We start from the raw sequence: 26,698 nt of genomic DNA, 5'->3' as shown, positions 1-26,698 counted from the left end.
AAAAGGGCAGCATAGAGCACAGCCCTCCCTCTCCAGTCTGAACCAGTGTCCTCTGCCCCCGTGACAGCAGCATCCTCATTTCTGCTCCTCTCCAAGAGGATTGTGGCTCTGGCATACCTGCCCAGGTGCTGCCCACTCTCCAGGAGAGCCACTGTGTGCTGTAGCTGCTCAGTGCGACTGCCGAACCCCTCCAAATCTCTTATGGTGGCCTCCAGACGCCGCAGAAGAACCTGTGTGGTCTCAGCATCCTGGCCCAGGTCCTCACTGTCCAGAATACGGCCCCGTTCAGCCAGCCAGGATCCTGCCTCTAGGAGCTAGGTGGTGTAACAGCAGGAATTAGTTTCCTAGGCCTGGGCTCCTGGCCTCAGGGTTCAGAATGGGGTGAGGGGATGGATCGGGGGAGGGTGTCCTCAGCCAGATGCATGGGAAAATTGCAGAGTTCTCATTGCTCCTTCCCAGCATCTTCCAGAAGATTCTTACTGTACTGGAAGGACCCTGAGTGCCCATATTTTTAAGGGTTCCATGTGATTCTTCCCTCTTTCCTCCATGTAACATAAATACAATTTACTTTTGCATCTCAGAGACAGGGTTTCTATTTGGTATAATAAAAGCATATTAAAAAATAAAATCAAATTTTAGCCAACAGTCCTTCATTTATTTATTTATTTATTTTTATTTATTTATTTATTTTTGTCTTATGAGACAGGGTTTCACTTTGTAGGCCTTGATTTGCCTGGGGCTTGAACTGGATCTTCCTGTCTCTGTTTTTTGAGTGCTCGAACTGGGAGCATGAGCCACCATCCCTGGTTTCTAATTACTTGGTTATTTTTGAGACAGGGTCTCACTATATAGCTCAGCCTTCTAGGTGCAGAGAATACACGGCTCACATTTCTTGTTTAGTTTGAGGGGTAGCTCAGATGTAGCTGCCAGGTGATGGCTCCAGGCGATGCTGACCAAGTTCTAGCTGAGAACCCCAGGTTTGGAAGAAAGGGTGAAAGTCAAGCCCAGTGCACTCAGTGCTGTGAGCAGAAGCCGCAGCGCTCCCCCTGCCCCTGGGTCATCTTTTGGTCCATACACTCCTGGTGTTCTCAGGCCAGCTCTGACATCTCGGCATCGACAGCATCCTCTCACCTCCATTAAAATCTGCTGGGCTTCCAGAGCCTGCTGCAGCATCCTCCTCCTCCGTGCCGCCTCTGTCTGCAGGTGATCTAGAGCCACCTCCAGCTGCTGCACCCGGGCAGCCACCTCTTCCGCGGCGAAGTGTCCAGCCTGCACAAGCTTGTGACCCGTACCCACCACCACCTGGCTCAGAGCTGTGTGGCTACTGATTTCATTCTCCAGATTCTGCAAAGGACGAAGGACCAGAGAGGTACCAACAATTGGGGGAACCCATGCCCAGAGCTGGGCCAAATGATCCTTCAGTCTTCTAAGGAGTTTCCATCCCAGGATTTCCAAAGAATCTAAATGTCCCCAAAGCAGAGGCTTTGCTGGATCACAGTGCCCTGTCCTTGACTGTGAGCCTCCAGCTCCTGAGGCAAACCCTCCTCAGCCTCCCGGCATGGGCCAGCACCTCGTGTTTCTCCTGCAGGTGCCGCACAGTACTCAGGCTCTGGCCGTAGTCCTGGGCTGTGGCAGAGGGCAGCTTCTCCTGAACCCAGGCCATTTCCTCATCAGCAGCCCTGAAGAACTCTAAGAGCAGGCTCTGGGCTTCCAGGGCCGTCCTGCGCTCTTGTAGGGGCTCCTGGAGGCTCAGGAACCTGAAAAGGAACCAGAGGGGGCCACGGCCATCCGTGTGAGAACTAGACTATAATAATGTTCACCTATTCTGTGCCCTTCCTTCACTGTGGGCAGGAGAAAAGATGAGAACCCATGCCAGAAGGCAGGAGGGGTGCCCCTCCAAGGCAGCAGGCAAAGGAGGGCAGGGTATCAAACCGGGGGGGCGGGGAGGTCTGGGCAATCTACCTCTGAAGCAGCTGCTGGGCTCGCTCTTCCACACCTTTTGCGAGGCAGTGGCCTTCCTGAAAGCAGGCTTGGGCTTGGTCCCGCAGCTCCTGCACTTGCCTGGTCTGACTAGCGATAGCAGATTCCAGCTCCCTCTGCACCCCCAGGAGCTCGCCCACCCTAGGCAAGTCCTGGCTTTTGACAGGGTCTCCCAGCTCTGCGTCCATGGTCTCTAGCCAGCTTTCCAGTTTCTCCAGCATCTTCTGCAGATGCAGAGCCTGGGGCAGGATTTAAGAGAGTATAAGAGAATGGGGGTGGTGTGTCCTAGAGTCCTGCCCAGTGAGTTGCTCCATAGCCCCTAACCTTACCTTGCGGGCCCCCTGTAATCCGGCCATCTTCTTCTGGCAGTTGGCCTGCAGCTCAGCCCAGAGGCCTCCTAGTTCCTGCAGCCGCTCCCGGATGGTCTCTGAGGCTGGGTGGCCTCCTTGTAGCAGCCTCTGCCCCTCCTACACCATACAACATTGTACAGACATCCTGGACTAAAGATGCTGGTACCCTGGTACCAATGACCAGCCTGCACTCTGTGTGACATGGGACAAATTTCCATCCCTTTTTCCTTTTCAGTGTCCATCCTTTTTCCTCCCCCTGCCTCTTTTTCGAGACAGAGTCTCACTACACAGCCCAGACTGACCTTAGACTCGCTGTGCAGTTTTTTCTGTAATCCTGAGTGCTGGGATGCCGGTCCGCATACCAGACTGGCTCCTTCCTCCTGTCTTCCCCGCCCTTTTCACTACTGTCTAGCCTCAGCCTCACAGTGCTGGCACACCCAGCTTCACAAGTTTCTTACTCTATGTCTGTGTTTTCTCCCATGCAATGGAGTGGCACTGATTATTGGCTAAATGAGGTAACCAAACACGAACTACTTAGCAAAGCACTTGATATCAGGAGTAACCAGCTTGGGGTCAGGATTTCTTTCCAGACAGAGAAGGAAATGTTTAAAACAAAATCAAAACAAACAAACAAACAAAAAGATACTCTGTTTTGATATCCTGAGTTTCAGAGCTGCTGGCTGTGTCTTATTGTTCCAATATACTCTATAAAACTATCGAAAAGGCGCCATTTTTGGAGGGGGGTATCTAGACACAGCCTAGCACAGCCTGTACACAGACGACATGCAAAGGACAGCAGCTGTCACTACTATGAGTCAAAGCCAGCTGCGGGGTTGTAGGGGACTAGGCTGTGGCCCCTCAGCCTCATGGGACCTCACCATCTGCAGCTCCTGTTGCTGGTGAACACTGGCATCCAGCACAGCCTGGAAATCCTGCTGCTTCTGCAACTGTGTTTGCATCATAGCTGGGTCCGGCTGGCCCTTGTCCAGAGCCACCAGGTTCTTCTCCCTCAGCCACATAGCTACCTAGCACAAGGAGAGAACGAGGCTCTGCATTCTCTAACCTCTGGAGAGCCTCTGGGGAAAGTGTGCTCCCACAACCCCCTCAGCCCAGGCAATGAGAACCTCATCGGAATCCTGCAAGAAAGTCCGAAGCTGCCGCAGCTCCTCCAGCTGGTGACCCCATACCCTTGCTCGCTCTGTGAGTGCCTCTTTCCTGCAAGAAGAGGGGGTTTCATGGACTCCCAGGCTCAACCACAGGATCTGAAGAGTGTGTGTGCCCATACCCCGTGTGTGTGTGTGTGTGTGTGTGTGTGTGTATAGTCCAGCCTTGTGTGTGTGTGTGTGTGTGCACGCGCATGCGTGTATACATGTATGGGGAGATCAGAGGCCAACTTTTGGAAACTAGTTCTCTCCTTCCTCCAGAGGTTCCACCAGCTGAAGCTCATACAGCAGCAAGCCCTCTCACCTGGTGAGCCATCTTGATAACCCCACTCCCGTTTCTTTTCGAGACAGGGTCTCACTATGTAGCTCAGTCAGGTCTCAAACCTGCTATGCAACCCAAGCTGGCCTCATGACTCTTGATCCTCCTGTGCCCCTCCAACAAGTGCTTGGATTACAGATGTGTGTAACCATGCCTGGCTTTAGCCACTTTTTTGATTATGTATCTGATTATACTGTTAGCAAGAGCACACACACATATTTTAATATTTAACACATTTGATCTATGGAAGTTACATATGTGTTAATTTATATATTCTGTATATATACCTTCAAAGCGATGTATTAAAGACATTAGCAGATGCACACAGAATAAAGTTCTGATACTTCCAACCCATGGCCCATGAATAGTTCCTCATTAGCCTTTCCCTTCCCTGGTGTTAACCAGAGGGCATGGAGCTGGGGGAAGCTAGAGGCTAGACAAGCTGAACAACCGCCTGAGTATGGCACAGCCTGGGGCGAGGGAAGGGGTCAATGCCATCATGCTAGGCCTGTGGGAACCACCTAACTTAACAGACTGGCAAACTAACTTGCTGTTTGTCTACTCAGACCTCCACGGATACCCAGGAAATCTACCTGCAAGAACAGAGAGAAATGGGGCCTGAGAGAGGACCTGGGTTTGATTCCCAGCACCCACAGGGCAGCTCACAATCATTTACAACTCCAGCTCCAGGAAACCTGATGCCCTCTGCTGGCCTCTAGAGGTACCAGGCAAACACATGGTGCACAGACATACATGCAGGCAAAACACTCATACACATAAAATATAAATAAAGAGATAAGTAAGTAACTGAGAGGATATGCTAGCTCCTGCAGGAGCACCAGCCCAAGGAGCCACAGAAGTGGGAAGGTAGCCCCAGCTAGACTGGGACATGGCTTTTGACTGTCTCTGCTTTGGTCTATACACTGGAGGATCTGGGCCCGCTGAGCCACAGAAGCTGTTACAAGGGAGAAGACAAGGCTAGTGTCACAAAATGTGCAGGCCTTGCAGGTCAACGGTTGAGCTTCAGTTGCATAAGAGATCTTCAGCCTATTCAGGGCATAGGCACCGTGCTAAGACCCCAAGGTCCTCAGAGGCAGATTTAAAACCTAACTAGGGCAGTGGAATCTGTCTCAGTTCCCACCCATTGGGTAGCAGAGCGACTCAGGACTGACCTAGCATGTTCCTGTCCCTTCCACATCATTAAATCACTTCCCTCTCGGTGTCCTAGTGTGAGCTTCTTAGTGGAGGAAGCTGGGATGAAGGAAGTGGATGCCATATATTGTCTGATAGAGAATAGGCTGACATATTGCCAGGTCAGGGGTGGAGGATACTCCTAGTGTCCTACCCTAGGCTTTGGAAAATGCTAGTAGTTGAACCAAGAAGTTGAACAGGAAGGGAAGAGCTTGGATAATAGATATCCAAGCTAGCTCACCCCAGTTCCCACCATCCCAGAGTCACGGGTACCTTAGGAGTAGGCCCTGGCACTTAGCCAGGATGCTGCGGGCCTCAGGGTGTCCACTCTGGTGCAGGCTGTGGGCTGTGGCCTCCAGCGCACTGATCTCTTCAGCCTTTGCCTTCAGGTTCTGCTCGTGCCTCTTGTGCTTTAACAGAAGGGTCTCCACAGCAGCCAAGGGGTCCTGCTGGAAGTGGGGTGCTGATGCTGACTATAGGGTTGCCACCACTCCACTGCGAACCACCCACTTCCCTCTAGAACCCCTTTCTACAGGTGATTGACCTCCTAAGGACACTGCTCAAACCCCACAAGGCTGCTTCTAGCTTTAGCTTTAGGATAGGGGAGACAGCATCTGTGTCCATTTCCAGGGCAAGCTAGGGGCTTCCCTCTCTCCTCCACACTCTGAGTAGGACTGTGTTGGCCTGATTATTCTCCCAGGTCTATGTGAGTTCTGCTTGTCTGTTTCTGGGGCTGAGGTGATGTTGGAAAGAGGACAGAGACGGGGGGTTGTGGGAGAGAGCTATGAGGGAGCGACCAGCCTAACCATAAGCTCACTCCCTTGGCCCCTCAGACCCTACCCAAGGGGGCAAGGACACTTAGGACGGATGGTAACTGCTCCTGACTCAGAGCTTCATGGCTCTGGTCAGCTTGAGTGCTCCCGGCCATCCTTCCCCACTCCTCTTGGGCACCTACCGCAAGTCCCTCACTAGCTAGAGAGGACTCCTCGCTGTCGAGCCAGCGTTCCACCTTTTCCACAGAGCTCAGAAGTAGCTGGTGAAGAAATGAGAAGAGAAAGTCAGGAGAGGGCCCAGTGACAATGCAGACAGGGGTGTGACCTTTCTGGTGGTTCAGGTTGGAGAACCAGGGGTCTGGTGCCATGGTACAGGAGCAGGTTGAACGACAGCAACACCCAAGGGAGGCAGTCCTTTTAGCTTTGGCCTTGACCAGGGCTGTGGAGACCCGTAGGGTCCTGAGAGTGGGGTAGGCTGGAGCTGGCCTGGGGCCCACCTGCTGCTCCAGGGCTTGCTGGAGCTGCTGCTGCCGCCTCTGCCATGTTTCTTCCAAGTTACTCAACTCCTGCTCCACAGCAGCCAGGGGCTGACGAACCACAGAGGCCAGTTGGTATCCAGACGCAAGCAGCTGCTGCTCCATGCTTCGGGCCAGGCTAAGGCTGGCTGTTTGGATGTCCAGCTCAACCTGTAATAGGCCCAAGATCAATGCCCTGTAGGCTGAGGCTTATCAGAGGTACAGCAGGAAGGAGACAGGAGGATGGAAATCAAGAGGAGGATGGAAAAGGTCAAAGTTGGTCAGGAGACAGAGAAAAGTCAGAGGAATGGGGTTAGCGAGGGGGACACATTTGAAAGGCCTAGCACCGTGGGACTGTGGCTCACCTTGTATGCCCGGTGCTCTTGCAGCATGTACTGGGCTCTCTCAGGGCTGCAAGGGGTGCCCCGCATGCCCATCTCAGCCTTCAGTCCCTGTGCCCAGTCCTGTAGATCCCACAGCAGCATCTGGAGCTTCCAGGCTTTGTGGCCCACATCTAGTGACTCCCTCCTGCTCACAGGACTCTCTAGTTAGTTCTAGGGTCATCGAGCCTCCTCTCCCTCATACCCAGTATCCTTTAATCCCCAAGAAGGTCTGTGGGCTGGGAATTCATTGGTAAATTGGTACAAAAATTCAGGAGAAAAAGGGGTCAAAAGGAAGTGTGTGGATTGAGAACTGGAGGCGGGGGAGGCTGGGGAGACCGTTCAGCATGGGACTAAGGCCCAAGGACTCATACCACTTCTGGGCCCTGATCCAGACCTTCCGCCAGCTGTCCATCATTTCTTGTCGCTTATGACTGAGGCTGTGGGAAGCCTCAGGTCTGCTCTTGCAGAGGTGGTCAACCTTACCCTCCAGAGACTGTGGGGATAAAGGCCAGAGGCATCAGAGGCCCAGGCTATGTGGGTCTTAGCGCATGGCTCTCAGGAGCTCACCAGGTCTCCCGAGGATGTACCTAGGGCCTGGATCCCCTAATCACACACCTCCACCTGAGTCTGGATGAGGCCCATCCCCTGTTGCAGCATTTCCCGTTTCCATGACAGCCTCTGTACATTCTCCAAATCTTCTGTACTCTCCAGGGCCTGGATCAGGGCCTCCTGGCAGGGTGGGAGTGGGAGCCATTGCAGGTTAGGCCTAACTTCAGCTGTCCCCTCATCACAGAAGTCTAGCCACCTCAGGCGACAGTGGAGAATGTAAGCACCCTACACGAATCCCTTCCTGCCAGCTCGGTGGAACTGGAGCAGGGTCCTGCACCTGACCGGAGGCGTTTTCCTCATTGAAACAACAAGAGTTCTGGGGCAGGACTTCGGGACTTGACTTTCCCTGGTAAGACGCATGTAGCACTTCCTGGCGTTTGGTCTCTTCGACTCTCATCCCTCTGGGAAGAGATCTCAGAGGATGGAGACCTGGGTTAGTTGTGAGGCCAGGAGCCAGTGGGAGAGGAGGCTGTCCCAGCTGGACTTCTCAGGTTGCAGAGGTCTCACTTGAACTTTCCCCGAGCTCTCAGTCCACCTGCATCTCTGGGGGAGCGGACAGCATTCTGGACCAGACCTCTTCTGGACTTTAGACTTGCTTAGAGTGCGGGGAAAACAGGTGTGCTCTGGCCTCTAGACCCATCAAACACTTGGGCTAGAAATAGGCAGGCGGACTGGCTCAGGAGCTGCAGAGGTGGGGGGGTTAGATTCTCTGGTGGGCTCCTAGTGGGACCCAGCTGGAGAGCAGAGGCGGGCCAGGGACTGGGGTCACAGGAGATTCAAGACACTGCTACTCCCAACTCAGTGCACAAGGAGACTTTTCTATCTACCTTTTCCCTGATCTGCTCAGTGACGTCATCCAGTTCACTGGACAATGTATGCATCTCCTGGGCTGCTTCAAGCCGCTGCTGATACAGGAGCAGGTTGTCATGGAAAGTCTTCCACCTGACCAAAGGATGGAGTGAACCTTGCAGCCCGAGGCGGCACCCGGCCCCTCTTCCAGCCCCACTCCTCTCCCCAGCCTGGGACTGACCTATCGTTGAGCTGGCTTTGCCGCTGGCAGATGGTCTCAGATTCCTCAAGGCTCTGGTTCTTGAGCTGCAGTGACAAGTTTTTGATTCTCCTGACGTAGGTGTCATCCACTGTGACCTGTGGGGAAGGCGAAGGTGTGAACTACTTGTTCAGGGCCTCTCCTTGGGAGAAGCTGTTGTGACTGTGCCCTGCGAATGCAACCGCCATCTCGGGGAGTTTGGTTCAGCTGTGCCTCTGGATGAAGAGCATCCTGGCTGGACTTGTTGATGCTTGCGCTCCTTCGCGGACGGGTGGGAGGGTCACAGGGCCCTCACCTGAGTATCCAGGTGCTCCATAGCATCTGCTGCATGTAATTCTGCCTTAATTGCACATGGGGAAGAGGCTAGAGTGTATGAACCTGGGGAGAGTGCGGGAGGGGGGCTCCTTCAGAGCCCTCATCCCTTCAGGGTAAGGCTTCTCAGCTTGTTGGGGGAGGAGAACCCACATTCCTGTATCATGCTCCACAAGGAAGCCCAGTGACTCCAGGATGAACTTTGTCTCATGTCTTTATTTGCCCCTGGGGCCTTGGGAGAAGTGGGAGGGATATTGCTTATGTCTCCCCCGGGAAGGAATTTTAGCAACCACAGCACATTTGGGGAGTGGGAGGTGGCTGCTCCCTCTTCAATGACTGGAGACCACCGCCTCAGCTCTCAGGCGGGGAAATGGAGCTTCTCACAACAAGGACTGGGTAGGAGGGGAAGGTGGCTACAGGCCCATGAGTAGTGTGTAACGTTAAAAATAGAGCTTGGAGGGCTGGAGAGAAGGCTCTGTGGTTAAGAGCATTGCCTGCTCTTCTGAAGGTCCTGAGTTCAATACCCAGCAACCACATGATGGCTCACAACTATCTGAAATGAGATCTGATGCCCTCTTCTGGCCTGCAGGCAGACACACAAACAGAATATTGTATACATAATAAATAAATAAAAAAATAAAATAAATAAAAGATGGAGCTTGGACACAGGCAGGTTTAAGGTTCTTAGGGAGGGGAGCCCCAGCAGGGTGATCACAGGCTTCCTGTTCTCACATTTGTGCCATTTAACTCCTCTTAACCCCCAAAGCCCCTTCCTGTGAAGCAGCTCATCTGAGAGGTGATCCGGAGCACAGCGGGGCTCAAAGGGCCATGGTGCTCTCTCATGGCAGGGCCCAGGGCGCCCCTTCCTGCTGTACCATGTGGCACAGCAGCCAGCAAATGCCACCTCCAGCTAAGGATGTGGGTTGAGACCTATACATCTGTATAAAGGTTAGCACAAGGATCAAGCTGACCCCCAAATGGGTTAGCATGCCCCATCTTCATTCAACATCTGATCATGAACGTATTTGCCAATGCCCTCCTCCCCCCCCCCCCCCCCCGGCCTCTGTATTGCAGAAATAGATTCCTGCTGTATTGGTCAGTGGTGTGGGCAAGGAGATGCTGAACTACTCACACCAAAGGCAGGCACTGATGATCTACTACACTCAGGCAGAGGCTCTATCTTTTTTTTTTTTTTTTTTTTTTTTTTTTAGTAATTTTGAAATAGTAAGTTATGGTTGCAATTTTGTATAAGTTCAAAAGATTGCCAAAGTTGCTCAGTGGCTCCAGGGACCACCCCTGCTTCTTACCACAACACTGAAACCAGACTACCAACTTCTCTAGAAGAGGCATAATGTTATTATAGGTGTAGAATCATGTGATCACCGCTACACACATATACTCGCTCACCTCTGAGGAAGGCATGCTACCCATTTTAGAGATGAAGAAAGCAAGGATTGGTCAGGTGAAGGAACTTGCCTAAGTGTGTCCAAGCAGCGCAAAGCCGAGCTTGAGCTTTCTCTGGATTCTGGAGTCCATCAGACAAATTTCCCAATGGGAGATAGATACTGTGCCAACCCCTCCTGAGCACAGCCTCTCACCTGTAATCTGCGGACCTGTCTGCAGAGCTGCAGGCAGTGCTCGAGGTTCAGGCCCACGTCATTGCTGTTCACCATCCTCTCCTGCGGAGGCCAAGGGTGGGGATGCAATGCTTAGCTCTGGCCATTTGCAGCTGAAGCTGGGGCAATGGCAGGGCAGGTGGGAGCTGGGACTTCTCACCAGAACTCCCTCCTACCATCGGGGAACCAGACAACTGCAGGCCTGGCTCTTCCCCACCCCATCCTTAGCTCCTGATCCCCAGCCCTCAGTCCCCAAATGCCCCGTTCAGGGGAGCCTTCACCTTCTCCTGGATCCAGGCCTCTGCGAGGTCCACTCTCTGCAGGAATTCCAGAAAGCTGCATTTGTCCTCCAGGGCCTGGCCCTGCAGGGTCACTGCCTGCCTCAGCTTCTCCCAGAGCTCCCACAGGGCCTTCAGCTTCTGGGAGACCTCTCCAGTCTGAGGGTGGCACTGTCTGAGGAGCCCTTTGCCTTGCTGGGAGACAGGAATAGGGGAGTGTTCAGCCCCTTTCTTACCTGAAACCTTACATTAACACTTTAGACTGGGCTGAGGCTAGGGTTACCTTGGCAACGGAGGTCATGACCTGCTCACGGGCCTGAACCTCAGCCTTGAAAACCTGGTGTTTCCGCAGGTGCTTCAGACAATCTTTTAGGTTTCCAAGAGGGCTCCAGGCTCTCAGTTGCTGGACCTGCTCCTGCATCCAGTCCTCAGCCTGGTGGGGATGGGGCACAAATCCTATGATGTCCCATTCTGAAGACACCCCCCCCCCACACACACTCTCCCTCAGCTCCCATTCCACACTAGCAAAGTTCAGGTGGTGGGCTACTGGCCTCGGGGGCAGAGCTAGCAGTATCTAGTAAACAAGAACCAGGCGTCTAGCCCAGGAAGCCATGGCCCAGGCCAGACTGAGCAAGGAACCTGGATGGGAGTCCATTTCAGAGACGTGAACCTCCCGTTCCAGGATCATGCACAGCTATGTTCCCCTTCCTATAGCTCTCCCTCGCCTTGGCTCTGTCAGTGCTCAGCAAACAGAGCAGTCTCAGCCCACAGGGCCTTCAAACCAAATGTTCTGGGCTCCATGGCCTCCAGGAAGCCATTTAACTCTCCAAAACTGTTTCTGTCGTCACAGTGTTCTGGTGTGTGTTAGTGACTGTCACCTCAAGTTGTACAATGTACTCTAAGGGTTGGGCAATGGGCAGGGATGGTCCTCTGACCTGAGCTGCTGCCCTGGTAAAGTTGGCCATCATCAGGGAGGTGTGTAGGGCTTGGCCCCGGCTCATTGCCAGCTCCTTCACGCGCGCCCGGTGCTCCAGCATGTGGCAAAGCAGCTTCTGCCCCTTAGGGCTTGGGATAGTCTTCAGCTGCTCACACAGAGCTGCCCCCTGTGGAACAAACACCTCCTGCTAGTCTGCTCTGGCCACCTGGCCATTGACTTTTCCTCAGCTCTGTGTGGTTAAGGGCTGACCGAAGGCCCTGGCAGTAGCCAGAACCACTCTCCTTTCAGTGACCTTAGACTAAGCAAATGCTCCCGGGGGCCCTGCAGTGCGGAGCATCCCAGCCTGGGTCTTTTCTGGGCATATACCCACCACACAGCCACTATACCCCTCTTGAAGACTCTCCCACCACCATGTTCAGGACTCCCTGAGTCCATCACCTTCGTGTCCTGGAGAGTGAGAACTTTCTGGAAGATCACATGTTTGCTGATCAACTGCTCCACTTCTTCCACCGAGCTCCCCAGGGCGCCGGCTTTTAGGAATGCCTGAATCAGTATGAGGAGAGGTCAGAGCACTGAAGGCTGCCAGCGCTGTCTGCCAAGACAGTACCCCTGCAGTCTGAGTAGCCGGCGTGAACACTGCACATGACAGGGAGTGGTGAGGGGGAACAGAAACCCAGGAAGGAGGCCAGCAACACTTCAGTTTCTGACAAAGTGGAGCTTATGGGCCATCTCTATCGAATTCCATGGGTCTCAGTGTCCAGGCTGGGAAAGAGCAGGGCTAGATCTGGCCTGCGGGTGCTGGAGGCCATGGTGCCCTGGTGAGCTCCACTAGCCACCAGGGAGGACTCATCCACAGCCCTATGCCCCATGTCCAAGAAAAGCCACAGACTCAGGAAGAAAGGGAGGGAGGAGCAGACAGAGGCATGGGAGAGAAGAAGGAGGGTCAGAGTCGGGGCTGCAACACCTGCCTCCTGGCCTGTGAGGATCTTTGCCAGGTGCTCGCACTGTCTGAGGAGATGATGTTCTTGAAGCATGGCCTGCAGCTTCTCTTGCTTGAGTGTCCAGGCCTTGAACACCTGATCACGTTCCTCCTGTAGGGCTTGAAGCCCATCCTGGACCTGAAGATGAGACAGTGGCAGTTGGGGGTGGGGATCCCCAGGGAGGCCTTGGAGAAGGGGTGGTGGGGGTGGGGGCCACAATAGATCCCCAGGGAGGCCTTGGAGAAGGGGCGGTGGGGTGGGGGCCACTAATAGATCCCCAGGGAGACCTTGGAGAAAGGGCAGTGGGGGTGGGGGCCACTAATAGATCCCCAGGGAGGCCTTGGAGAAGGGGAGGTGGGGGTGGGGGCCACTAATAGATCCCCAGGGAGGCCTTGGAGAAGGGGAGGTGGGGGTGGGGGCCACTAATAGATCCCCAGGAGGCCTTGGGGAAGGGGTGGTGGGGGTGGGAAAGAGAGCCCAAGGGAGGACAGGGTAGGCGGGGAGCATGGGAAAAATACCCACCTCCTTATTGGGTGCCCCTGCAACCAGAAGCGCTTGCTGACCCAGCTTAGCGGCCCGCTGCTGCAGCTCTTCCCTGGCTTCCAGTTCTGCCCGCAGCCATTGGTGGGCTCTGAGCCTGAGAAGGATACTGCTGGGTTCCCAGGAACCCTCCTCCACCTGCAGCTCCTGATGCATGCGGGCCACCCAGGAAGTGTAGTCCCTCACCTGACCCCAGGACACAACGGGGAGCCACTGAGATGGGGCTGGTGACAAAGACCTGCAGCCTGCCTGAACCCATGCACATACAGAGACATCAGGCTGCCTGAGACAGGGCTTCTGGGGAAACTCACAAGCCTCTGTCCCTTGGTTCCTCTGTCACCATCCAACCCAGTCCTCCCAGGATCACAGACCCTCACATTTGCCCTTTCTGGACAAATAAGTGTATTTTCCCTCCAGAACTGGAGGGCCTCAGTGCGTGCACACATCTGTGTACACACACACCCCTCCCAAGAGGAGAGAGCCCTCACCGCTGTGTGGAATCGAACCAGGAGGTGTGCTCGCTCCAGCTGGGCCCTGCGCTGCTCCACACGCAGCTGTAGGGTCTTCCAGGCTTGAGTTACAGTTTGCTGCTTCTGCCGGACAGTGGCCAGGGCCTGAGGACCTGGACACAGCTTCTGCACCCTGCCTCCAGCCTTCAGCAGTTCCTGCAGCTAGCAGGAAAGGATAGGGGAAGAGAGCAATTTCTTCCCAGAGGTGAAAGGGTCTGAGCATCCCGAGGTATACTCCCTGTCTGAGTACTCAAGCCTGGAAACTTCTTGGGTCATGCTCTGCCATGCATGGCAGGCCCAGTGAGAAGAACAAGCCAGGCTGGAGGGCTGGTAGCAACCTGCTTACCTGCTGTTCCATGCCTGCCAGCTCACGTGCCAGTCCCTCATGTCTCTGCAGCTGGTTCTCGACCCCATGCAGGTCCTGGGCCACATCATTAGGCAGGCTTGTAGTTTTCTCCTAGGGCATAAAAGGGTCAGAGCAGGGCAGGAAGGTAGGGTGGGGCACTGAGCCTGGTAGATCCACGTCTCGAGTTCATACCTGAATCTGAGTAAGGACTTCTAGAAGGTCTCTGTGGACTCTGAGGGTCGTCTCTGCATCATGGAGCAGGCGGCTTTGGGCACGGGTCGACTGCCACAGTTCAGACCAGGCAGCCCTACCGCACAGAAGAGCAGCCATGGGTCAGCCTGTATTCCCTTCTCTGGTCTGTCTAGGTCCTAAATGGGGCCTTCTCTTTGAGCCGCCTGCTTCTACCTCCCCCTTCCTACAGACTTTGCCTCCTCCCCCGGAGTCTCCCTAGCTTCACAGGGAGTGTAGCTGTGTGCACTGGCCTGCCATGCTCAGCATTTCACCGCTCTCTCTGTTCTAACACTGATCCCATCTTTTGGGTCTGATTTTCAGTATGTTGATGGGTCCCATTTGTGGTGGTTTGAATAGCAATGGCCCTCATAGACTCCTGTGTTTGAATGTTTGGCCCATAGGGAGTGGCATTATGGTACAGGACAATTGTCTATATTCTGTCAATTATGTTTTAAATAAACGCTGATTGGCCAGTGGCCAGGCAGGAAGTATAGGTGGGACAATCAGACAGGAAGTAGAGGTGGGTCAATGAGAACAGGAGAATTCTGGGAAGAAGGAAGCCTATTCCTCCCCAGTCCTGTCCCAACCACAGAAGGAGGAAGATGTGATTGCCCTGCTGGAAAAGGTACTAAGCCATGTGGCTAATATAGATAAGAATAATGGGTTAACATAAGTTATATAAGTTATAAGAGTTAATAAGAAGCCTGAGCCAATGGGCCAATCAGTTTATCATTAATATAGACCTTTGTGTGATTTCTTTGGTGGCTAAACAGCTGTGGGACCTGGTGGGAGGAGAGAAACCAGACAGGACAGAAACCCAGACAACAGCATTATTAAGAGGTGTGGCCTTATTGGAGTAGGTGTGACCTTGTTAGAGGAAGTAGGTCATTGGGGGACTGACTTTGAGGTCTCAAATATGCTCAAGCTATGCCCAGTGTGGGACAGTTCATTTCCTATTGCCTGGGGATCAAGATGCAAGAACTCTAAGTCCCTTCTCCAGCACCATGTCTGCCAGCATGCCGCCATGTCCTGCCATTATGATAATGGACTAAGCCTCTGAAACTTTAAGCCATCCCCAATTAAATGTTTTCCTTTATAAGAGTTGCCATGGTCATGGTATCTCTTTACAGCAATAGAAACTATTAACTATGACACCATCACAAATGCCTTAAGCAGAGAGTCCCACCTTTCCTCTGTTTCCCCCTATATATGCTCTCCCTGTGCTCCAAGACCCCTTCCAGGCTAGACTTTATGCTGAAGGTCATAAGAAGATCTGACCTTGCCTTAAACTCACAAGCTAGAGAAGGGCCCATAGCAGCAGGTGGACACCTAGGAATAACGCATGGAAGAGCTGTGTGAGCATGGGAATTTGGAGCTCAGAGCTCATTGGAAGGCTTCCTCTCTAACTCAGGTTGTTTCTTTCCACGGCTCCTCCTGCAGGTTCAAAGAGGCAGTAATTGGGAAAAGTGCCCTTGGGGACTGGGAATATCTGATTGATATCCTGTAGTAGAAGGCTGTTTGTTCGTCCCGGCTGTCCTGACCCAAAATAATCACACAGAAACTATATTATTTAAGTCACTGCTTGGCCAGTCACTTAAGCATATTGTTAGCTAGCTCTTATATCTTTGATTAACCCATTTCTATTATTTTATACTTTACTGAGGTTCGTGGTCTAACTGGCAAGGTTCCAGCTAGCAGCTGGCATCTTTCCCCTCTGGCAGCTACGTGGCATCTCGCGACTCGGCCTTCTTTCTCCCAGCATTCAGTTTAGTTTTCCCTGCCTAGCTCTACTCTGCCGTATCACAGGCCAAGAGAGAAAGAAGGTGAAGTCGCAAGACGTCATGTAGCCCAGAGGGGAAAGATGCCAGCTGTTAGCTGAGACCTTGCTGGCAGGCCACAAACCTCATGGTAAAATATAAAATAATAGAAATGAGTTAATCAAAGATATAAGAGCTAGCTAGCAATATGCTTAAGTGATTGGCCAAGCAGTAATTTAAATAATATAGTTTTTGTGTGATTATTTTGGGTCAGGGCGGGCATCCCCAGCCTCATCTTCCTTCACAGACCACAGTGGAGGCCTTAGCATCTCAGGGACCTTGCCCCCTCTCGATGAGCAAGCAGGGTCCTGTGTCCCACAGAGAGTATCCCCCTTTGTTAACACTCCAAGACACTGGTTCAGCACCCTCCCCCAAACCCAGACCGTTGCCTGGGTCATCACACTCACCGTAGATCCTGCTGCCTCTGGTGGGCCTTGGGTGCAGCACTGTGCCCACACTCTATAAGGCTTTCTGCCAGCTGCTGGCAGGCTTCTACTTGCTGGGCACCAGTTTCAATTTGGTTCTGAATCTTTGCAAACTTAGTGCAGAGTTGCTGAGGAGAGAGGGGAGTAGATGACAGGATAGCCTTAGTCTGGATATTCAGCAACAGGGTAGAGCTGTGTGGATATCTCACTGGCACGCTCCACCCTGCAGGCATATTCCATGATTCTATTACGCCTTCTCCGCCCAGCCCAGCAGGACTCGCTCCTGTCACCGAGCATCTGCCTCCTGTGTCTTCCCTCACCAGCACATGCTCATAGTCTTCTCCAAAGTTGTCCCCTCCGCTGGCCACTTGTTTCCAGATGGCCAGCCACCTCTGCAGGTCCTCAGCTTCTCTCATGAATTCATGTAGCTTCAGGGTCCCCTCCAGCTCCTGGCCCCTGTGGTGACAGCCAGGGGTTTCCCGGATGTTAGCGGCTTTTTCATCCCCCTGATGGTAGGACCTGAGGGTGGGGGTGCTGAGGAGTGGAGTTATTTATGATCTTTGCCCAAGCCTTTGACATGGGAAGACATAGCAAGGCCAGGGTAGGGGACAAAGGATGCTGGCAAGAGATGGAGGGCTGGCAACTGAGGGCCCAGGTTCCTGCTAAGTGGGCCTTTACTGCAGAACTTAGAGAGGTGAACAATGCGAAATCTCAGCCTTCTCCTGGTACATTCTAAGGCCTGGGTTCCCGCCAGCAAAGGGCCACAGCAGGGGACAGTCAGCTATGCTTAGGGCCCCTGTGCCCCTCACCTTGCATCTGCCAGCTTCTGCAGTGCCTGCAATTGCTCCTGTACCGTACCCAGATGCTCAGTGGCCTCAAATCCACAGAGGGTCTGGAATCTCTGCTCAAGATCCTCCGTGGAGCTCCAATAAAGAGCTAATTCCCGCTGCAGCATCTGCCAACGCAAGAGCCCAGACTGGGTGGTTCTTCACCTCTCTGTACACTACCCACAACACAACCTACAATTCACCCCCAGGCACCCATTCATCAGCTCACAGACTCATTCCCTTACCAGTGGACTCACCCAGCTGCCTGCCCATCCATGTCCCACCCCCTCAGCTTCATCCGCCCACCCACTACCCACTTCCCAAGACTGATGGCACACTTACTCTTTTACAAAATGAAGATATGACCTCCAGCCTCAGAGGGCTCACTACTTAGCCAGCAAGAGTAAATGGTGGGAAGATTGGGCCAAGGAAGGGAGGGCACAGGAGCCATCATGTTGGACCCCCAATATCAGAGTGTAAAAACAGACAGAACTGAGCAAGCCTCTGCATGCTTGGCACATGGAGGCTACATGAGGTCAAGCCTGCGGGCACACCCTTCAGGAACAGCTCACTGAAAATTCTCAGCCACAAGACACCGCCAAACAGTGGCCACTGGGGCATGCAGGAAAGTATCCAGACAAGAGGACATTTCCATGACAAGAAGCAGGGTTGCAGTGGGGCCCGAGGCTTTGGGGTTTGATGGATCTGGGAATCCACTCTGGCCTCCCTCCTTCCTCCCAGGGATGCTTATGGGAGAAGAAGGGTTCTAGGATGGCAATGGGTTAACAGAAGGATGATATTCGGTGTCCCAGGGAAGGACACCTGTGACGGACATAGGACAGGCTGGAGCAGGAGGTCGTGAGGAGCGGGAAAGTGCCGGGAAGGAGACAGAGTTTGCGTGGAGAGGCGAGTCCAGGAAGGCTCCAGGAAGTAAACACACTCCTGAGTCACAAGGCTGGGGCTGGACTGGCAGATGCATGTGCTCAAAGGGGAGGGTGAATAAGGTCTTGGGTAGGTGATGGATGGGGTTAGCCATGTGTTTAGAAGGAAACAGCAGGGGCCTGTGTCTCAAGAAGTAGGATGTGCCCTTTAGAGTGTGGCGAACATCCTTGTGGTCCATTGTCACTCACAAGGAGATGCTCAGGACACAGTACCTGGTGTTTCCTAATGAGCCCAAAGGTAGCTGCTTCATTACTGCCATACTCCTGACTGCTTGCCAGAGGCCACTTCTCCTCCACCCAGGTCTTTGTTTCGGACACACTCAGAAAGCACTGCAAAGAAAGATGTTGACTCGCTTTGGTGATCCTAGCTGGAACCCTCCATCACCCATCCTGGTCTCCAGCAGCTAGCAGAGGGGCTTCTGGACCCTCACTGGAACCAGCTGATTCTTAGCATAGTGCTCTCCTCACTGGCCTCCCTCCATGAAGGCCCCACAATTCCCCTCTCCCACAGCAGACCCAGCTTCCACTGCTCTGCAGACCCAACCCTCTGTCTCCTACCTGCTGGACAGTGATGGCCTGCTGCAGGCATTGGGCACGTGCTTCACATGCCTGCTCCAGTTCTGCCCAGTGGCCTTCTAGCTTCTGGCACTGCTCCACAATGTGCTGAGCTTGGGGGTGACCAGAGACTGCTAGACTCTGACCAGAATGTAGTACCCCATGCACGCGGCCCACGTGAGCTTTCACCTCAGCCTGGAGCATCTGCCACAGAACAATGGGATTCCCTTAGCCACAGATGCCCAGGTTAGAATGGTGGGTGTGTCCCTAGGTTCTAGATCACTCGGCTATGGATAGCTAGAGTAAAGTGGATTTGGGAATCAGGGCACCCAGGGAGAAGTATTTAGAGGCCAAGATACCCTGAGTAGTGCAAGGGGCTTCTAAGTTCTGGGAATGAGACATTGGGGGCCCTGGGAGGAGACAGGTGACACTACCTTGTGCTTACGTTGAAGGCTCTGGGCATCATGCCAGCAGTGGGCAGGGCAGGCGGGACCAGAACTGGGCATATGCTCAGTCACCCATGTGAGTTCCAGGTTGCTAAGGCAGTCAAATCGGTAGAGCTCAACTGAGGCCTGCAGTTGTCTGTGCCGTGTGGCCAGCTTGCTCTGCAGGGACTTGAACCTGGTAGAAGGAGAAAAGATAAAGTGGTTGGGGGAGGGGAAAAAAAAAGACAAAAACCAAGGTCATGGTCCTTTCCTCTTCCCCACCAGGGACCCATAGGTAATAATGTCAGGGAACAGAAGAAGGCCTCTGAAGCGCTCCCACCTCAGAATGGCCCTACTCAGAAAGGAAGGAGGTTTGGATGCTCTCAGGTCCTGTAGGTCCCACTCACGCCCTAGGTTCACAAGGCGTGCGTGGAGGGAGAAGCATGACCCTCAAGCTCAGTAAAGATGGAATGGCCACCTCTGGTGACACTTCTGGCTCTCCTCCAGGATGGTCAGGGAAGTGAAGGCATTGTGGGTCTGAGAAATGAGGGCAGCCATCTTGCTGGCCAGTGCCTGACTCCTGTCCTCCAGATGACAGTGCTGTTTCTGCAGCCTCACGCTGGAGTGCAGGTCCTGTCCCATTTCTGTACTCTGCAGGGCTTCCTCCAGATGCTCCAACATCGCTCTGACATCCTGGGGAGGGTGGCAAGAGGCTGCATTCGCCTTTCTTCTCCAGCTCAGCAGACAACCCCGCTGGGGCTCTAAGTCTATAGTGCTCCTAGCCCCAGGTTTACCAGGGACCCATCATGTCCTCCCATCTCATAGTGTGCAAAGCATCACTTATACACTTTCCTCTCTGGATGACCCAAGATGTGATGTTCACACACTAGACACACAGAAGTCTGTCCTGTGATGGCCTGCTGCCGGGCAAAGCCAGGCTTAGCTCACTCTGGGCCAGAGCTCTATACAGGACTTCATGGGGCCACCCTGTCAGCCCTTTCTGTCCTACCTGCTCCCATCCCGATCCAGCCAAGTCTTCCTTCTGCATCCTCACCCCCATCCCACATTCCCCAGGGACCTGCAGTAGCTCTAGAAGCTGCCCCTGCTGTCTGGTCTGCTGCAGCCTGTCTCCTCGCTCTGCCACCCTGTGGTCCAACTCTTTCCACTTGTGATTCAGGTCTTGGAGTCTGTTCTGTATGTCCTCCTGGGCATAGGAGTGGCTATGCAACAGCTCTTTCCCAGCCTGGAGTGGAGACAAAGGCCCAGGTATTTTGCTGAGCTGTGAGGACCCCACCACCAGCTGCAACATGCTGCATCCAAGGGCAGGAGGCAGGTTGCTTGCTACCTGGGATGGTGGTAGCTTTCTGAGCTGATTTGGGTGCCTATCTAGGGGGACACCCAGCTTCACACCAAGTGAAGGAGGCAGAGGGGTCCCTTCCTTCAGCAACTGTGTTCTATAGAAATAGGAAGAGCAATGAATGCTGGGAATCTGAAGACAAGAGGGCCCGGCACCTGCTGTCCAGTATCCTCACCTGCTGTAGGCCGTCCATGTACCCACGGGTAGCTAATAGCTCACTCTTAGCTATTTCGTGCCACTTGAGTCTCTGCCGAATACTGCTGCATGCTTGGGAGGGTTCATCTGCCACCATGGACCACTTCTCCTCCATCCACAGCATTAACTCTGCCACAGCCTGCTTCCACTCCTGCCGGAGACCAGGAGACAGAGGGTCTCAGGAGCCAGAGTGAGGGGTAGCACACCTGCTTCTAGGGCGAGGGGCCCTGTGGTGAAAAACAAGACCCAGAGCCAATCCTCGGGGGAGGCAGAGCTTGGATTTTTTTTTTTTTTTTCCTGATTCACAAATGGGGCAAGGACACTGTGCCCAGAAAGAGAAATGCCTGTCAGGCCCAACTCCTACAGATCACACCAGATCTCGTGTGTCTTGATCTAAATAGGTTGATGTTCTTGGAGGCCTGACCTGGCCCTAGGGCCCGAACAAGCATCAAGGCTAAGCTGCAGTTGCTTCCTCTCACCATACAAGCCTCTGGTGTGTCAGAAGTGAGGGCGGGTACGTGGGAGGATATGTATGTAGGGCAGTTAGTCAAGACATCCTTCTCCGAGAAGCACAGTGAGCCCAGCTCCAGCCTCCTCTCGGAAACACCCGAGAACTGTGCTTCAAGGTAGGGAAAGGCTCAGTAAACAAGATCCGACTGGCTCAGCGCAGCTGTGGGCTCCTGAGCCCCGCAGAAGCTTCTGCGGATCTCTCCTGTGGCCTGGGAACTCACGTGCAATCGGAGGGAAGCCAGAAGCTGCTCCCTTCTCTGCTGATTCCTCTCCTGGACCCTGGCCCATTGTTTCCGGGCACTGTGGAGCAGCTCCCTGATCCTGGAGTGTAGAAAGAGAAGAAGGCTCTTCTCTGCCCTGGACCCCACCCCCCACTCCCCAGCCCAAGGGAACCCGGCCCCACCCAACTTCAGGGCAGCAGTCTGCCCAGGTGCAGAGAGAAGGCAGCAGGCAGACGGCTCACTTGGGCTCAGCAGGGTGTTGGCTCAGAAGCAGCTTCTCACCACAGGCCTGCAGGGCCTCAGCCCGGGATCCCAAGGTGCTCCGGAGCCACCCAAAACCCTGGTGCTGCTGCAGCAGGCTCTGGGCCTCCCTTAGATCCTCCTGGTACAGTGAGTGAGAGACTTGAAGTCAGCTCATCTCCAGGGCCTCCCTGCCCACCCTGGCTTCTGGACTCAAGGAGGCCAGCTCCCTCTAGGGGCGGTATGACAACACTCCAGTTTCACTTCCCCAACTCTTTACCCCAAGATTGTCCTGGTGGAGGAAGGCCTCATGGCCGGTACAGGTAGCAATGAAACTATCCACTTCTTGGCCAAACCTCTGCAGCTCCAGCCTGTCCCGAAGTTTCTGCTCCCTCTGCCCACATAGGGCCTTCAGTTGCTGGCTCTGCTGACCTAGGAGCCTTAGGGCACTGGCCACCTCTTGGGACCGTGGTGAGTCTGAGATTGCCACCAGCTGGGCCTGAGCCTCCAGCTGCCGCAGCCTGTATAAAATAACAGACATAGTACCAGCCCACCCCGGGTCATCACCAGCGCCTCCAGCCCTTCACCACAGAGCTCTGGAGTGAGGGCAACTGGCTGCTCAGTCCTGCTGGTTCACTTTCTCACAGGACAGCTGTGTCCTGGCCTATGCATAAGATGGAATGCAACAGGCCCAGGATCCACACCACACTGTCATCTCTGTAGATGACTGTGGCATGCTGGGACAGCACAACTCAACAAAAACATCACTCAGTCTGCACATGGCTGCTGTCAGGACCACTAGAACCTTTGACCCAGCATGACAAGTGCCCCTTTAGGCTGAATGCTGCACCCCCCCACATTTTGAAAACACGTGGCATGCCTGTGGGAGGCAGGAAAAGCCGGCATTTCCTCTAAGCTGCTGCAACCCTAAAGTAGTTGGGTGTGTGTGACAAGTATCTTGAAGGCAGGTGTCTGTCTCTCAGGGTCCACTTGATACCTATTAGGCTCCTTGGAGCAGGGGACAACCTGAGGGTTGTACATGGTGTCTCTGTTTGCTCATAAGGCTGTATGTCACTTCTGACAGAAGTGACGTAGAAATCTTAGTCCCATTGGTGGGTCCTGGGCCCTTTGACTGTAGAGGCCAGCAGGGTATGCGCTGCTCAGAATGGGAAGCTAGATTGGGGGGGCACCATTATCACACCTGAAGGAGCATGGCTGGGCTGGAACTCAGAGCCTCTGGTAGCTCAGTGTCTGGGGTCCCTTCCCAGAGTGTGCAGGTTGTCTGAGGTGGGCTGGGGTATCTTCTAAAAATCTGCCTGCAGGGCCATGCTAGATACCAGCCTGGCTGTGAGCAAAAGCTCATGACATTGCTTTTGACCTTCCTTTTATGAACTCGACCCCCTCAGGTCTGTCCTGACCTCTCTTGCCACAGGCAGGTCTCCTCCTGCAGGCCTCCATGCTTCCTCAGCAGCTCCTGGGCTGAGGACACTTCCTCCAGCTCCTCTTTGCTGCACAGTTGAGCCTGGATGCCCTCTGCCCAAAGCAGCAACTTGTGGCTCTCTTGTACGACGCCTTGCTGGAGCCGAGCCTCAGTCTGGATTTGGACCTGCTGGGTCACTCGCCCTTGCGCTTGCTTTAGCAGATCCTGCAGCATCAGCACCTGCTCTTGAAGCAGCCAGCCCTCTCTGGGGCCTGACTCCTTCGCCCTGCAGGATGACAGCCATCGCAGTCAGTACCCAGGCCTGTGTCTCCTGAGAAAGTGGCGACAATTCCGAATGCGTCCCCCACACCCCGCTAGCTAGAAGTAGCATGGCCCTGGGGCTCTCCCTTTCTCTGAGTGCTGGGAGCCAGACCCGATCCAAAGCTTTCTCAGAGGTCCTAATGAAAGGACAAGGAGAACGCTAATTCTGTATCCTTGCCTGGGGTAGACCTTGCAAGATCCAGTCTGGGGCCTGGGCCTCAAAGGAGTTAAGGTGTCAGTTCCTGGGAACCAGGCCTTCCCCTCGGCAATGCCGTGGTTACCAGTCCCAAGGCAGCTGTGTCAGCTGTCCTGCGTTCTCTCGCCATCCTTGTCTAACTTAGCTTTCCTCTGACCCTGGCCATTCCCTCCCTGCAAATAGTATACAAGATGCTGTACTTCTTAACAAATTTGCTTGGCATAAGGCAGTTTGTGCAAGGCCTCCAGACCCGAGTTTTCTGGTCTTTATCTTCTCATCTCCTGGCCCTCTCACTTGAGGCTTGTCACTGAAGAATGACCCGCCAGTGGAGGTCAAGAGAGCGCTTTCTCATGCCAACAGTCTGCCTTCCGCCAGCATCCTTCCCATACACATCTTGGTCACCTCCTCCCCATCCCATTCCTGCCCCTTCTTTATTTTGTTAGGACCTCTCTCCCTCTGCCCTCACTGCCTCCCTGGCCACCACCACCATCCCCAAACTGGCCATACTCGATGGCTGCTCTGTGGAGGTAGGAGATCCTGTTCTCCAGTACCAGGATCTTCTGCTGAATCTGCTGCAGGGTACGGTGACTGTCCTCGGAGCCTCCTGGCCCCAGAGCCTCCAGCCTGCCTATCACATTTAGCAGCTGGGCTCGTGTGGGCTCAGACTGCTGTAGAAGATGGTGCACCTCCATGCTGCGTGTGAGCTGCAGACCTTTCTCCTCCTTCAGGGCCTCTAGCTGCTGCCACCTGAGCAGAGGATGCCAGAATGTATCCATCACAAGGACATCTCCCATCCATCCAATGACACTAAGCCACTGAGGTCTTAGAGCCTAGCAGGACAGATGCTTCTAGGCTGGTGGTCCTCTGCCCGCTCCTCACTATCTTTGACACCGCCTGGCCCCTCTACCTGGTATGGTGGGAGGCACCAAGCAAGGGCTTTGCCCCACCTGCACCCCCACCCCTGATTGTCACCTCCGGTTCAGGTCCTCCTCCTGTTGCTGGATTTTCGAAGTATGTCCTGGACATCTCTGCTTCAGCTGTTCAGCAGCGTTGATGACCTCGGCCCAGTGGCCTTTTCCGATGGCCAAGGCCATGAGAAAGTTCTGCGGAGAAGGACCCAGAACCCTGGGAGGCAGGCTCTTCTCTCCCCATTCCCTCTTTGGGCCACATAAGGCCTTGGGATGGTTGGCTCTAAGACACTCGTCCTGCTGGTCTTGACAGAAAGCATCTGAGTACCCAGCCTCAGAGTCGGGCCTGCTGCCGTGGGACTCTCCCAGACAGGGCCAGAACAAACATGAAAAACGGGGCAAAACAGTGAGGAATAGGGAGGCAGAAGCAACGCTAGGGTGGCGGAAGCTTCGGGCGCTCTCCGTTGGCGCAGCGGCTTACCTCACATTTGAGCTGCAGGGCCTCTAAGTTGTCACCCGGGGGCTGCAGTGTTCGGAACAGCGACGTCTGCTCCTCCAGCCAGGACTGGAGCTCCCTACAGGAGCTGTAGAAGCTAAACAGAGCTACTGCCTCCTCAAGTCGGGCCCTGTGAAGCTGAAGGGGAAGCCCCAGGTCAGGGTGAAGGCTCAGTGCCCCCACGGGAGGGGAGGGCACTCAGACAGGTCCTGGGTGTACCCCTGCTTAGCCCAAGCCACTAGGAGGCTCGAGTCTTTACTCCACAATCGTATCACATCCCTTTAGAGATCTTGGTGATAAGGTCAGCTCTTTTAGAGCAGGGAACATGTCAGTCACTGTCTTATTCCTGGGATCATGTACAGCCTCTAGCTCAGTGGTTATCAACCTCCCTAAGGCTGCTGCCCTTTAACACAGTTCCTCATGTTGTGGTGACCCAACCAGAAAATTATTTTCATTGCTTCATCATAACTGTAATTTTTCTGCATAGCTTATAATGTATCTTTGTAAAGATCTTATAGACAGGATATCTGATATGTGACCCCTGTAAAAGGGTCATTTGACACACACACACCGCAAAGGGGTCATGACCCAAAGGTTGAGAACACTGCTTAGCTTATGATAGGGGCATGGTGAACCTCCCATCCTTTCTCTCTTTTGGTGCAGGGATTGAATCCTAGCACCTCAGTTATGCCAGGCAAACATGAGTTCACTGTTTTGGGGTTTTTCATCTTGTGTTTCCCAGGCTGATCAAGGACACCTGAACTTATTCAATCTTCTCACCTTGGAAGCGCCTGGAAATAAGGACATGTGCCACGTGCTTAGCTATGGGCATTTCTTGACCAAAGAGCATTACCTTTGCCAGGGCCCATAGGTTCTCATAGTTCTGGCTCAAGTGAGCCTGTGCCTGGAGTATGGTGTTGGAGTCTACGTCGAAGTCATATTCAGTCTGAAGAGCCATCCTTGGGCCTTTCCCTGGAAGGCACAGGGCAGATGCCACCTGTGCAGAAGGAAGGCGGTATGTCCACACCTAGCTCCCACCAAGTAGTAGGATCTCCAAGATGGGGCCTGTGGTTGTACCTGGGGTTTCTGCTCTATGCTGTGAATGGTGGGCATCCTGCTCTGGCTGGTCCCCAAGTCTTTCAGCTCCCAGGTATTCAGGGCCTCTTCTGGAAACCAAGAGACACATACGGTTATGAGAGCACAGGATTCAAGGGTGTTTGGGGCCCTCCTCTTCCCTACTCAGTAGCTCACTACAAGGTGGGTCAAGGTTGTTCGGTGCCCATTGCTTCCCTGTGCCTGGTCCTACGTGAAGAGCTTTTAGAGGCTAAAAGGACTGAAACTGGACCTTCCCATTGGGGCTCATAAGTCTCTCAGGGCTGCAAGGCTCACAGACCCAGAACAGATAGGACAGTATCCAGGGATGTATGTAGGTAGGCAAGGCATGTAGTCATGTCAGACACCATGGGTGTCTGGGGGAAAGAAAGGCCAGATGGTCCAGGTATTTAAAGAGGGTAAGACAAGGCCCACTGGACTCTGCCCAAGAAGTGCTGTGGTGTGGTAGCAGCTAGGCAGAGAGGAAACACAGGCTAGCACCCCTCCCTGTGAATAGATGAGCACCCCATTTCTATCTTTCTGTCCTCTGTCCCTGGGCAAGTTTGCACCGCAGCAGCAGCAATAAGATTACTCAAGAATGGGTTATGGACACTGTAACAGTAGGTACAGAGCTGGGCAGTGGTGGCGTACACCTTTAATCCCAGCACTTGG

The 26,698-nt window shown here is 53.9% G+C and overlaps 1 protein-coding gene across 1 annotated transcript in view; it reads right to left on the bottom strand.

Annotated features, from left to right (window-relative positions):
* The window catches only part of Sptbn5 (spectrin beta, non-erythrocytic 5), a 42,643-nt gene that overhangs the window by 4,286 nt on the left and 11,659 nt on the right, over window positions 1-26,698 (bottom strand). Inside the window, 43 exon segments of the mRNA XM_087910874.1 lie at window positions 118-314; window positions 1,132-1,344; window positions 1,571-1,757; window positions 1,963-2,219; window positions 2,310-2,447; window positions 3,209-3,355; window positions 3,455-3,545; window positions 5,277-5,449; window positions 5,959-6,036; window positions 6,274-6,462; window positions 6,657-6,819; window positions 7,046-7,167; window positions 7,290-7,403; window positions 8,111-8,225; window positions 8,314-8,429; window positions 10,242-10,322; window positions 10,541-10,732; window positions 10,821-10,970; window positions 11,473-11,640; window positions 11,913-12,017; window positions 12,443-12,592; window positions 12,977-13,180; window positions 13,483-13,665; window positions 13,850-13,960; window positions 14,042-14,156; window positions 16,305-16,450; window positions 16,643-16,778; window positions 17,132-17,277; window positions 18,304-18,420; window positions 18,649-18,849; window positions 19,080-19,266; window positions 19,549-19,763; window positions 20,149-20,313; window positions 20,603-20,773; window positions 21,354-21,453; window positions 21,596-21,735; window positions 21,874-22,114; window positions 23,012-23,299; window positions 24,038-24,277; window positions 24,503-24,633; window positions 24,920-25,072; window positions 25,788-25,931; window positions 26,012-26,100. Of these exon segments, the coding sequence (XP_087767000.1) occupies window positions 118-314; window positions 1,132-1,344; window positions 1,571-1,757; window positions 1,963-2,219; window positions 2,310-2,447; window positions 3,209-3,355; window positions 3,455-3,545; window positions 5,277-5,449; window positions 5,959-6,036; window positions 6,274-6,462; window positions 6,657-6,819; window positions 7,046-7,167; window positions 7,290-7,403; window positions 8,111-8,225; window positions 8,314-8,429; window positions 10,242-10,322; window positions 10,541-10,732; window positions 10,821-10,970; window positions 11,473-11,640; window positions 11,913-12,017; window positions 12,443-12,592; window positions 12,977-13,180; window positions 13,483-13,665; window positions 13,850-13,960; window positions 14,042-14,156; window positions 16,305-16,450; window positions 16,643-16,778; window positions 17,132-17,277; window positions 18,304-18,420; window positions 18,649-18,849; window positions 19,080-19,266; window positions 19,549-19,763; window positions 20,149-20,313; window positions 20,603-20,773; window positions 21,354-21,453; window positions 21,596-21,735; window positions 21,874-22,114; window positions 23,012-23,299; window positions 24,038-24,277; window positions 24,503-24,633; window positions 24,920-25,072; window positions 25,788-25,931; window positions 26,012-26,100 (6,769 nt within the window).

The sequence above is a fragment of the Myodes glareolus genome, chromosome 10 (assembly GCF_982192425.1).
Source record: "Myodes glareolus chromosome 10, mMyoGla1.1, whole genome shotgun sequence".
NCBI classification, from domain to species: Eukaryota; Metazoa; Chordata; class Mammalia; order Rodentia; family Cricetidae; genus Myodes; species Myodes glareolus.
The sequence above is the reverse complement of the archived record's forward strand: the minus strand, read 5'-3'. Positions and strand labels throughout refer to the sequence as shown.